The sequence below is a fragment of the Pelmatolapia mariae genome, linkage group LG16_19 (genome assembly GCF_036321145.2).
Source record: "Pelmatolapia mariae isolate MD_Pm_ZW linkage group LG16_19, Pm_UMD_F_2, whole genome shotgun sequence".
Classification (NCBI taxonomy): Eukaryota; Metazoa; Chordata; class Actinopteri; order Cichliformes; family Cichlidae; genus Pelmatolapia; species Pelmatolapia mariae.
Genome location: NC_086241.1, coordinates 190,001 through 202,324, shown reverse-complemented (window position 1 = coordinate 202,324; position 12,324 = coordinate 190,001). Strand labels below are relative to the sequence as shown.

Below are 12,324 nucleotides of genomic sequence, written 5' to 3'. Positions count from 1 at the left end.
CTCAAATGAGCCGTGGGCCACTTCTGGCACCGTCATCTCATTGGAGGGCCACTTTAGTGTCCAAGTAGTACAAAAAAACAAACACGAAAACACCCACTAATATTTCCTAAAATGTAGTGTTTTGTTTGTTTTATTTAATTCCAAATATTGTGTAACAAGACAAAATTGCAAACATGAACGCAATTTATTTCTCACTCTCAACTATCTGAAACCTTTCAGTTTCAGTTTCATTTGTCATATGGAAGTTAGCGCAGGGTCAACATTGCAATGAATTTGACGAGCAGCAGACAGTCACTCAGCAGTATAGTACAGTAGTTTCATTGAACTACCAAATAAACAGCTCTTTCTGGCCAGACACGTGGCAGCACTTTCGCTACAATTTTGTTTGTATTTAACAAAATAAAAATGCAGGCATAAGCGTACACATTAGTTTTTGACTGCAAGGGAAAATTGTTTTCTTTCCAAATAAATCTCTCACTGAACTAACACAGCCCTCAACATGTTAGCACTCTCTTGTTACCTTGGCCAGGTCCGCGGCTCCAAACCGTGGTAAGGAGACCTCTGGCTAATACTTTGGGTTCCGTGTCGGGCTCGTAGCCGGGAACTAGCTTTACTGTCTGGGTCAACTTTGCTAGCGAGAGACAAAGAGAGGCGTTGAAAGGTGCTCCAGCAGAACTTTATTGTTTCGGAGGAAAACACGAACATGGTGTACAGTCGAGTCTTAATAGCTTACTTACAACTGGGCTCGTCAGGCACTCTTCTTGGCTGCAGTGTTTATTATTATATTTACATGCTTCCAGCTCCCATTTCTGCTCGGTAGCACCTCGTACTTTTCGACTTTCCTTTTTCTCCCTCCCTCACACTCACACACACACAGCGGGAGGGGCGGTTCCACATGTTCTCCCTGCAGCAAGGACTACACCACCCATGAGGCTACAGTCTTAAAGGGCCTTGCCTGTAACACTCTGCCGTCGTATTAAATCATTTTCGTATAATAATTTTTAAAAAATATTTCTTCACATCAATATGCGGGCCGCAAGTTGTCAGGGTTCCTGGGTCGTTGACCCAGTGCTTTCAGTTTTGTTCATGTTCAGTTTATTTAGCCACTTCCATGTTCTCACTTCATGCTTTTCCTGTGTCAGCTCGTCCCGTGTCATTAGCCAGATTATGTTCAGCTGTGTACTCACCGGTCTCTCATTATCATCCTCATCAGTCTGTGTATTTAAGTCCTCTATTTCTACTCGTTCACTGTCGTGTCATTAATGTTGATGTTGAGGTCGTCTCTCCGTATGTATGTTCAGTTCAGTCAGTCAGTCAGTCAGCCATCCAGTCTTTCAGCCAGTCAGTCCTTCGTTCCTGCCCTGTTCATCCACGCTTCATAATAAACCATCTTCAGTTCTTCACTATCCACGAGTCCTGCGTTTGGGTCACTTCCTCGCCTCCGCACACGACACTCCTGACAGAATGACACGACCCGTGCCACGAAGACACGCGTATGACCCAGCGGACTCCAACCTTCTCGAGCGGCAGGACGCAGCGCTCTCCATTTGGGCGGAGAAGCTCAGGTGGAAACAACGGCTCTTCTCAGAGAGGGAGCACGTCTTTGAGGGGACTCGTCTGGCTCTAGGCGGGCCTCGGAGACGCCACGGTCCTCCACCTGCTGCCTCACCTGCATCGGAGCATTCGCCGCGGAGAGTGGGCATCACAGGCCAAGCTTCGGCCGCTCGCTCTCCCGCCGCTCCGCTCCTCGCTCGCCCGCCAGCCGTTTCACTCACCGGCTCTTCCACTTCGCCACGGCACAGCGGCTATGCCTCCAACCTCGGCTCAACGGAGGCTCCCGCGCCAAAGGCTCAGTTGTTTACCCCGCCCGCTTCCTCTTTCCGGAGAAAGCGGCGCACACGCCGTCATGAATTGGACTATTTTCAGCAACTCCCGGTGGTGAGTTCCAGTGACTGTTTTCCACATCCTTCATCTGACTATTCACTTAAAACGCATAATAGACTCATTTCTGATTCATGGGGAATTTCCCTCCTAGACAAGGATGTGGACTGGGAAGAGTTTTTCTGCTCTGCTCCCCCAAAGACTGTTCAGTCAAAGACTGTAAATGGTGATGGCAGAAGGGCCAGAACACTCTCTGATAAATCTGTTACCGTCTCTGTGTACGCAAACCCTAGGTCTGCCCACTCTGGGACTGTTTTATCTGAACCTGCTCCTTCGTCCACCTGTCAGCTGGAACCGGTTTCATCAGCCCAGGCCACTGTTAAAAATACTCATGCACCTAAACCTGTCAGTATCACTCACCCAGTCATTATTTCCTCTCCCGTCAGTCAGCCTACACCTACACCTGTGCCAGCTCCCAGGACGAGGGCAGCTGTGACCCAGTCTACCTCCACCCCCACTCCTGTTTCTCGGGTGGGGGTAACTGGTGTCCTGCCACCTCCCGTGCCTGTCCCAGCGCCCAGGCTGAGGGCAGCCAGAACCCAGCCTGACCTCCCTAGAGGCTTGGAAGAGCTAATCGGTCCACCTGCTACTTTACCTCTTCATCCACCTCCTGATCCAGCTTTTCACGCCCTCGCTCTATCACTGGTTAGGCTAGCTGAGGTGTCCCCTGCTCAGGCACCAGCTTTATTAGCCCAGGCTGCAGTTTTGTCCCCTTCAGTAACCCAGTCATTAGCTCAGCCATTAGCCTCGCCAACCTCTGTTCATCCCTTGGCTTCCTCAGTCCAGTCAGTTCGCACGCCTGCTGTTCAGCTTCCACTCCAGTCAGTTCGCACGCCTGCTGTTCAGCTTCCACTCCAGTCAGTTCACTCGCCTGCTGTTCAGTTTCCACTCCAGTCAGTTCGCACGCCTGCTGTTCAGCTTCCACTCCAGTCAGTTCGCACGCCTGCTGTTCAGCTTCCACTCCAGTCAGTTCACACGCCTGCTATTCAGCTTCCACTCCAGTCAGTTCGCACGCCTGCTGTTCAGCTTCCACTCCAGTCAGTTCACTCGCCTGCTGTTCAGTTTCCACTCCAGTCAGTTCACTCGCCTGCTGTTCAGCTTCCACTCCAGTCAGTTCACTCGCCGGCTGTTCAGCATCCACTCCAGTCTGCTCCAGTCCAGTCTGTGGTCCAGTCGCTTCCGGTCCAGTCTGTGGTCCAGTCGCCTCCAGTCCAGTCTGTAGTTCAGTCTCCTCCTGTCCTCCAGTCCTCTATAGCTCAGTCTACTGTCCTCCAGTCTCGTCCTCTCCAGTCTTTTCCTGTTCCCCAGTCGCCCGTCCTCCAGCCTGTCCAGTCTGTCGTCCAGTCAGTTCAGTCTGTCGCCCAGCCTTCTGTCGCCCAGCCTTCTCTGGCCCAGTCACTCATCCACCATCCTGTTCTGTTCCCGGACCTGCAGCCACAGCATCCAGAGCCAGCTGTGAGCTCTCCTGCTCCTCAGCCAGGGGTTTCCGCGCCCGCTGGCCCGGCCGCTCCTCAGCCAGGGGTTTCCGCGCCCGCTGGCCCGGCCGCTCCTCAGCCAGGGGCTTCCGCGCCCGCTGGCCCTGCCTGTCTCCAGCCAGAGGCTTCCACGCCTGCTGACTCTGCAGCTGTTGCTCCGTCACCGCCGGCTCCCATGCTGTCGCCTGGTCCAGCCTCGGCTTCAGCTTCTGCTTCGCCGGCTTCAGCTTCTGCCTCTGCGTTAGCCTCGCCGGCTTCATCTTCTGCTTCGCCTGGTCCAGCCTCGGCTTCAGCTTCTGCTTCGCCGGCTTCAGCTTCTGCCTCTGCGTTAGCCTCACCCGGTCCTGCGGCTGCCACGCCGTCGCCCAAGCCACGTTCTGGACGTTGTCGCCGCCGTCTTCCTCGCGGCCGCCCACCGGACCTGCTCAGTGGCCGCCGCCGTCTTCCTCGTGGCCGCCCACCAGAACTGTTTCGTCTCGGCCACCGGCCACGTGGCCACCCACCTGAACTGTCTTTGTTTTGGACTTCGTCCCTCCGTCCTGGGCCCCCTCCGCCCTCCCTGTTCTGGTTTTTCTTTCTTTTGGCCGTCGGGTGCCGGCCTTTGAAGGGGGGGGGGTACTGTCAGGGTTCCTGGGTCGTTGACCCAGTGCTTTCAGTTTTGTTCATGTTCAGTTTATTTAGCCACTTCCATGTTCTCACTTCATGCTTTTCCTGTGTCAGCTCGTCCCGTGTCATTAGCCAGATTATGTTCAGCTGTGTACTCACCGGTCTCTCATTATCATCCTCATCAGTCTGTGTATTTAAGTCCTCTATTTCTACTCGTTCACTGTCGTGTCATTAATGTTGATGTTGAGGTCGTCTCTCCGTATGTATGTTCAGTTCAGTCAGTCAGTCAGTCAGCCATCCAGTCTTTCAGCCAGTCAGTCCTTCGTTCCTGCCCTGTTCATCCACGCTTCATAATAAACCATCTTCAGTTCTTCACTATCCACGAGTCCTGCGTTTGGGTCACTTCCTCGCCTCCACACACGACACTCCTGACACAAGTAGAGGTGACGTGGGCCGCAAATGGCCCGCGGGCCGTGAGTTTGAGAAACCTGCTCTAGAAGATGATGCTTTAAAAGAAGCAGGCTCGGGGCAAGAAGCTGCTCTGTGTCTGCGAGACTGTGTTGAGTGCTCTTGTGGGGGGTCGGTGGTAAACTTCACCACCATCACACTCATTTTATTTTCTAGTGCTTTCACTTGCTTTCTGAGTGACCGTATTTCACTCTGCGATTCACTTTTCTGTTTTTGCTTTTCTGTTGGGCGTTTGAAAGCACAAGCAGACCATGGTTGAATTCCTGAGTGATTTCTTTCCTCTAACTGTGCTCTCAACTCTTGAATCTGACCTTGCAGTTCACTCTGAGTGACCGATTCAGACTCTTTCTCCTTTTCCACCTGAACTGTGCGAACCCTTTGGTGACACTTGATGTGGTCTGGCTTTGTTTGGCTGCTTGGCGGCCTTCCTCTTCCATCACCTCTCTTAACAAGTTCAGGAATGAGGGAGGACTATCATTTGCTCCTTTATTTTCAACTGAAGCAACATAAGCTCCGAAGTGGATCCTTTAACTAACTGCTCTAACCGAGCTTTGTTAGCAGCACTAACAGGTAAGCCACCTCCCTGTACTACTTTAACAACAGACCTCTTTAATCTTCGCAGAAACTCAGACAGGCGCTCACCAGGCTGTTGATGAAGGGCTCTGAATGACAGGTAGAGCTCGTTTTTCTTTATCGGAGCACTCATCTTCATCTACTAGAAGTGTCGCTTGCTCCAACCAGATATCTAAGGCTTCTTCCCCAGCTGGGATGGGACTGACCCCGGAAAATGTCCTTAGACGTCTATATGGGTGGCTCTCAGGCTGTTTGTTTGTTCTGACCATTAACTCACCTACTGCACGGATGATGGCTTCAGAATTACCATCCACTTCCCCTTTGGGGGAGCGTAACCCTTGGATATCCTCTAAGGTTTTCCTTTCATTCTGCAGAAAAGTTAAACTTTTCCTCAAAGTCATCTGGCTGAGGTTCAGTGTAGTACATTGCTTTCCAGCCACTTCCACCACTTATTGGCATTATCACTCACACACACACACACACACACACACACACACACACACACACACACACACACACACACACACACACACACACACACACACACTACAGAGTGTGTGTAATAAGAGGGAAACACCTCCGACATGCACACATGTGACCCACAGCAGCTCATGTGAATAAGAGCAGAGCCAATGAGAATCGATGAGTGAGACTGTTCGGACATTTGTTCAGGTCCGAATATTGCGGCTCAGCAGGAGGAGTGTTTTGGCCGGGTGTTCAGCTTGTGGTTGGGGGCAGATGTAGCTTTGAGTATGAGCTGATGACTCTGCTGAGCTTCCAGGCTTTCAGACACAGTTTAAAGATGCTGTCCTTTAAATAAGGCCACACGGTCTGCAGCGGTGAGCCTTCTGCCTGGACTCAGCGTCACTGCAACTCTGGACACGCCTTCAGCTGTCTGAGTCCTGAAATCTGTGTTTGAAGCAGATTTCCATCAGATGTTTGGCTCTGTCTGCGGCTGCGAGCTGCTTCTGTAACCAACTTTAGAGATGTAAAGGTGAATTTCAGCACAATAACTACTTGGGCTCGTAATAAGACCCTGGCCAGAATCAGAAGACACCAAATTCATACGGAGCCAAAGTATTGAGCAGCAATAATGACTCGGAGGCAGTTTTAACTTTTGAGTAGCCACTCTTGTATTGTTACAAAGTGTAAAAAAATAGTGTCCAATTTGTAAAGGGAAAAAAAAAGTATGAAAGAAAAATAAATAGTGGGCACACTTAAACAAAATAAAGTGCTCGTTGGGGCCCTTTAAGAATTCAAGTTATGTTGACAACAGCAACTTCAAAGGTCCTTGTGAGTGTAATTGGAACGTATGTATGAGTGTGTGGGTGTGTATCTTCTTCAGGGTGAATTGTCCTTAAAGTGGTTGGCTCGCCATCGATCACGACCGGAATCTCGGCCTGGCCCTCGGACATTGCAGCAGCTCTCCGGATGAAAGGTGAGAGGTTAACCTGTGAGAGACCGAGCTAGCATTAGCGTGATCACGACGGTAAGTCTCTACAAGTTTTTTCTTCAGAATAACACTCGTCTTACCGACGTTGCTTCTCTCCATCATCCAGCCACTCGACTCCAGACTTCCAGCAGGTAAGTATGCTGGCTTTCCTTCCTCTCAATTCTGAGTTTTTCCTCTCTTTCATCCCTGCATTTCTCAGTTTAAGTAGCAGATGCCTCCACTCCTGTTGCTGAGATGAGAAAACCCGGGAGAACCAAGCGCCTTCACCTCACTTCCTGCCTCACAGGGTCAATGCGGCCTGCGTAGGCTCTGATTGGTCGCTGAACTAGGTGTCCTCACGTGGGGTGAACTGAGAGGTGCACTCAATGGTCATAGGAAATATGACACTTTGTTGATGTGGACAGTTAAAATAAAGAGAATAAATACTTCTCTATCATTGGTGTAAATATGTTTTTTTCATCTGGGCTACACTTCCATATAAATACAGTTGAATTGAAAAGTTTGTTCAAGCAGTGCTCTCAAACATTTTGACTGTTTCACACGTGAACACGAGTTCTCTCATTGAATCGTCACTGTGGACTTTCTTCATCACACGCGGTCATGACATCCTCCGCCAGGCCTGGAAGTGATGTCATCAGAAACAAACAGCATTGAGACAACAAACGGGAAGCCTGAACTAACAGATGAATGTAAGGCAGGCGTTAATTAACACGCTGTTAATTGAAAACAAGGTTTGTAATGGCGACATTAGCAGCATAAATAGCTCTTCTTCCTCCTGCCGATGAATAATGCACCATCAGTTGTTCCTATTAGTGATTCTTCTCATCTGGAGTTAATTTCATTATGTAAATGAGCTGCAGGCCTCGTCGAACCTCCACTTTGATCCGTCCTAATTGTCCTGATCATCAAAGAGTGAGTCGCCGCTCGCTGGGAATAAATCTACACTCCTCCTCCTCCTCCTCTTCTTCTTCTTCTGCTCTCCTGGAATCAAATGCAAATACTGCGAGGTGATTAAAATTTGATGTGTCTCGGTATGTTCAGCTGGATGCATATTCATTTCCGAGAGCAAGGGAAGAGGGAATTAACGGAGCTGAGATGAAAGAGGCAGAGAGGCTGATCTCAGATCTGTGTTTGAGCAGGACTTTTTCTGCTCAGCAGCTGTTTCCAGGTTTTATGAAAGAACGGTGTAGTTCCTATGTTTGATTCAGCTGCTTCCAGGTGTTTGCAGGTGAGTTCACACGCTCAACGAGAGCACTCAGCACATCTGGCATAACGTCAGTCAGGTGTTGGCCCTCTGAAACATCTGCACTGTATTTTTATTGAACCCTAACAACAAAAAGGAACAGAGGAGTCTGTGCAGGCTGCTGTCTTTGGTTCCTGTGGTGTCAGGTATCTTTTCCAGGTGTTTCCAGGTGTTTTGCTGAATCCTAACAACAGATAGTAAACGAGGCTCCGCGCTCACTGTGTTTGTTTCTCGTGGTGTCAGATGTCTTTTCTAGCTGAACGTCAGACTCTCCGGGGGGAACGTTGCCCCAATTTCCTAATCTGATTTTGATGCAGCGCGTCTGTCTGAAAGCCCTCGCTTTAATTTCACCGTTTGTGGCTGAACTGACGCAGAAAGAAGGAGAAACAGCAGAAGAAAAGAAGGTGTTTCATTGGGGGAACAGAGTGGAAACCCCCACAGACACGTTTCATGTTTATTTACACATTTCATTTTCAGGATGTGTTTGTCTCTGAGTGGAAACCTTGTATCTGCTCAGTGCAAAAACAACAAGAACTGCCTTTTTCCTGGATGGCAGTAAGGTTGGAAAACCTCAGCGGAGTCATGAAGCATGAAATACATGTTGTTGTTGTTTTTAACTGCGTGAAACAAATATTGAAAATAAACACAAACAGTGAGGACTCTTTATGAAGAGCAGAAGTGAAGATAAGAAAGAGTAGAAGAGAAGTATTATGATGTCACATATAAGTACAGGCGATGTGGGGGAGGGGCTCTGAGGCATGTGAATAGAAATATGCTTCTTTGTCAAAGGTTTGTGGACAGCTGGCTATTACTTGCATGTTAATAATGTAGGATTTGCTCACACAGTGTCCGCATATTTTCTCCGTTTAGACATTAACAGTCATTCCCCCAAAAGTTGATCCTGTTCATCTGGACCGAGAAACGTTTCTTCAGTCTCAGCTGACTGCAGGTTTCCAACCTTATAAACAGCACATTTGCACAATAACTGAAACTAGCACCACTGAATGAACACTGGGCTGGGAGCTCAGTTTATGATCATTAATATACAAAATTGTCATGATTACTGATCGACGGTCGAGAGTACCACAGTTCACGGAGAGTTGGGGAACGGCTCCCATTGGGAGCTGTTACAGACATGGGAGTGATTATTCTCAGCTGCCTTACTTATTGCTCATCGAGTTAAGTTCTGCTTCACAGTGGAGTCAATCAGTGCTTTAAGAGAGAGGCCATCTGTACTGAAATGTAGCGGGAGCTGCGTCCTAGGGAGGGTTTCAAAACCTGGGAAAAGACTCAATAAGAAATAGACAGGCTAAGCCACAGACTTGCCCTCACCATGACAACAACACATTATAATACCTGAAAGAAATGAAGAAGAAGTCTACGTCCTCACATATTTCTGATCATATGAATAAATGTATGTAGACACTAGCATCTTGCCTCCGCATGTTAATTTCAGTGTTAAATGCTGACCGGGGTCAGCAGCATCTTTCTCCCTCACATAATCAGATTTTCCCATCATGCCCCGTTTGTTTTGTCTCTTGATGACATCATCAGGTGAATGGAGGCAGCAGATTGTTTTTTTTACCTTTTAAGTCGGGCATTAGTATAAAAATGAAAGCCTCTTACAGCCTGAAATGAAAATCCTCTGAGTGTTTAAGCTGCGGCCAACAGACTGTGTTCAGGTATCAGTTCAGTTTCAGCCCCACGGGCCAACATGATGATGATGATGATGATGATGATGATGATGAAACATCCCCTCCTCCTCCTCCTGTTTGGACACACAGCTTCTTGGCAGGCTCACTAATTAATTAAAGAGATGAATATTTGTGTGGTGTGGGGGCGGAGCGGGCGCTGCAGGCGTGCGGATGTGTGGACGCAGATAAACACGATTCTTTATCCACTCGGACAAATAGATGAAATGTATCAGAGAGCAGGTCTGTGGATGCAGAGGTGAGCTCACGTAGAGCAGCTTAAAGCATGAAATCCGCTCTGAGTGGGAGCACTCTGCGGCATGTGGAGGTATAAATAGTGCTCGCAGTGGAAGTGGACCGCGGGGCGGCGCGGCGGCGGCATTAGAAGCGTATTAAGTGCAGTGGAAGCAGATAAGCTCCAACAGATGTGTTTGGGTGTTGACATTGTTTGTATTGCAATCTGATAGATCAAAATGTTTCACTCCACTAATAGGCTTTTATTTTGTACATTTTGGATTTACGAGCCGCCCCCCGACGTAAAGCTGCTGTTAAAGGACAGGGCCAACACGATAAAAGGTTGTTTTTAGCTTTCTCCAGAGTCACGCTTCAACCTTCACGTCCAAATTAGGAGTCCAGAGGAAACATGAAACTACTGAAAACTGCTCCTCACAACCGTCTGCCTCCTCCTGCAGGAAAAGATAAATGAACGTGAAGCACCTCCTCCTCGTCCTCCTCACCGAACACGACAGCAGCACATCCGGCCTCACTCACGCGCCGCTTATCTCGCAGAAATGACACCCTGCACGACACCGTTATCTCCCTCAGAGCGCTAACAGACCCAAACCACATAAACCATCTGTCCACACGGGAGCTTCTTCTCCATACAAACTACAACTCCCAGCAGCCCTCTGACAGGGATCACATGAGGCAGCGTTACTGGGCCAAACAAGGAGAGGAGAGCACAGGCCTCCAGACCAGCTATGGCACTCAGCAGTCCATCACTCCATCATTTAATGCATCAATCAGCAGCTGCCTTTGTGTCTAACACGCCCACTTATGGTGATAAATTTGTCACATCAGCTGACGTCTCAGCTCTCATTTCGCTCTGCAAAACTTCAGCATCAACACGTCATCCTCAGCTGACACGTTCATTCTTCTTCTAGTGTTTCAGCATCAGCTGACTGGCTCGTCTACACCTTCACCTTTCATCACATAAATTATCTTTCTCCAAAAGCTTCTACTGAGACTTCAGCTGTCATGGTGCGTGCTGTGTGGCAGGCAGGACCCAAATGCACGACTCTCAGACAGAAAAATTAAACTCACAGCGCAGCTTTATTTGCTGGAAAAACTCAAACATGAAATACAAGAAAAGTCAAACTAGAAACTCAAAGCACAAAGCTCAAACTAGAAAACAAAACCAGGAACAGAGAAGTAGAGCGTTACCATAAGCACGGAGAAGAAAACATCACAGTGAGAGTACGACACAACGACTAACAGACAGAAACAGAGGACTTAATACACAAGCAGGACAACAAGACGATGGGGAACAGGTGGGAACACAGCTGGGACAAATCAGACCTAACGAGACGAGGGGAAGCAAAACCAGACACACCACACACAGGACAGGGACTATCAAAATAAAACAGGAAATGCACGACAGACACAGAACAAAGCACACAAGACACAGAGACTAAAAGAGGAGAATAAGAAAACAGAACTGCTATATTTTCTGCACCATAAGGCTTAAAATCCTTTAATTTTCTCAAAAATCGACAGTGCACCTTATAATCCAGTGCGCCTTATGTATGAATTCTGGTTGTGCTTACTGACCTTAATAAAAAATAATACATTTTATTTAAGAAAGCGCCTTTCAAAATACTCAAGGACACTGTACACAAGCACTAACAACAACAACAAACATAACAATTTAGAAAATAATAAGGATAAAACGTTGAGCAAATAAATTAAATAAATTAAAGTAGCAGGATGGAAAAGTTTCTGTGGAATAGACTCATGTGAACAGGTGAGTTTTCAGTCTGGACTTAAAAAGAGGGAGGGAAGTGATGTTTCTTATCTCAGGAGGAAGGGAGTTCCAAAGACGGGGGGCAGAGCAGCAGAAAGCCCTGCGCCCCACGGTGGCTAACCGGGGGGAAGGGATGGTGATCTGAACCAGGTCAGAGAGGCATGAAGGCGAGAGATGATGGATAGCCTTGAATGTGTACAAAAGTATCTTGAAATTGATGCGGTATTTAACCGGAAGCCAGTGAAGCTGCTGCAGAGCAGGGGTGATGTGGTGCATAGAAGGGGTCCTGGTGATAATACGAGCAGCAGAGCTCTGAACACGTTGAAGCTGATGGATAGATTTTTGACTACGACCAAAAAGATGAGATTTTATGTGGTACACAGCACTCAAAAATCTGTCAAAAAATGTTTTAGTACGACTTTGGTAAGCTACGAAGCTGCACCGCGTGCAACACTGTTACATCAGCTGCTTTCACTGTATACATGTCGATTGGCTGACTCTTCACTTAAACATTATTTATCTTTTAAAATGAGCCTTCAGCTGCTGCTCCTCGGCGGCAGCTTGACACGGACCTGAAGATTAAACATCATTCGACCTGTTTTCTGCTGTTCATGGCTGCATCTTCGACTCCATTCACAGAGCTGCTGATTCATTTCACACACACACACACACACACACACACACACACACACACACACACACACACACACACACACAGTGTTTATAGCTGAGCTGCAGAGGAAAGCCCCACAGAGCCGCCCCAGCCTCCTGACACCAGCCTTCACCTCTGCAGACAGAGGTCAAAGGTCAGGCCGCTCAGCAGCATGTCACACAGCTTCACTTTCTCCTGT

The 12,324-nt window shown here is 48.3% G+C and overlaps 1 protein-coding gene across 1 annotated transcript in view; it reads right to left on the bottom strand.

Moving 5' to 3' along the window:
• Nucleotides 1–3,340: 3,340 nt before the first annotated feature.
• LOC135932127 (trichohyalin-like) overlaps nt 3,341–12,324 on the bottom strand; it is a 12,481-nt gene continuing 3,497 nt past the window's right edge. Inside the window, exons 3-4 of the mRNA XM_065469444.1 lie at nt 3,920–4,015; nt 3,341–3,837 (exon numbers count right to left, since the gene is read on the bottom strand). Of these exons, the coding sequence (XP_065325516.1) occupies nt 3,341–3,837; nt 3,920–4,015 (593 nt within the window). The remainder of the gene's footprint in view (nt 3,838–3,919; nt 4,016–12,324) is intronic.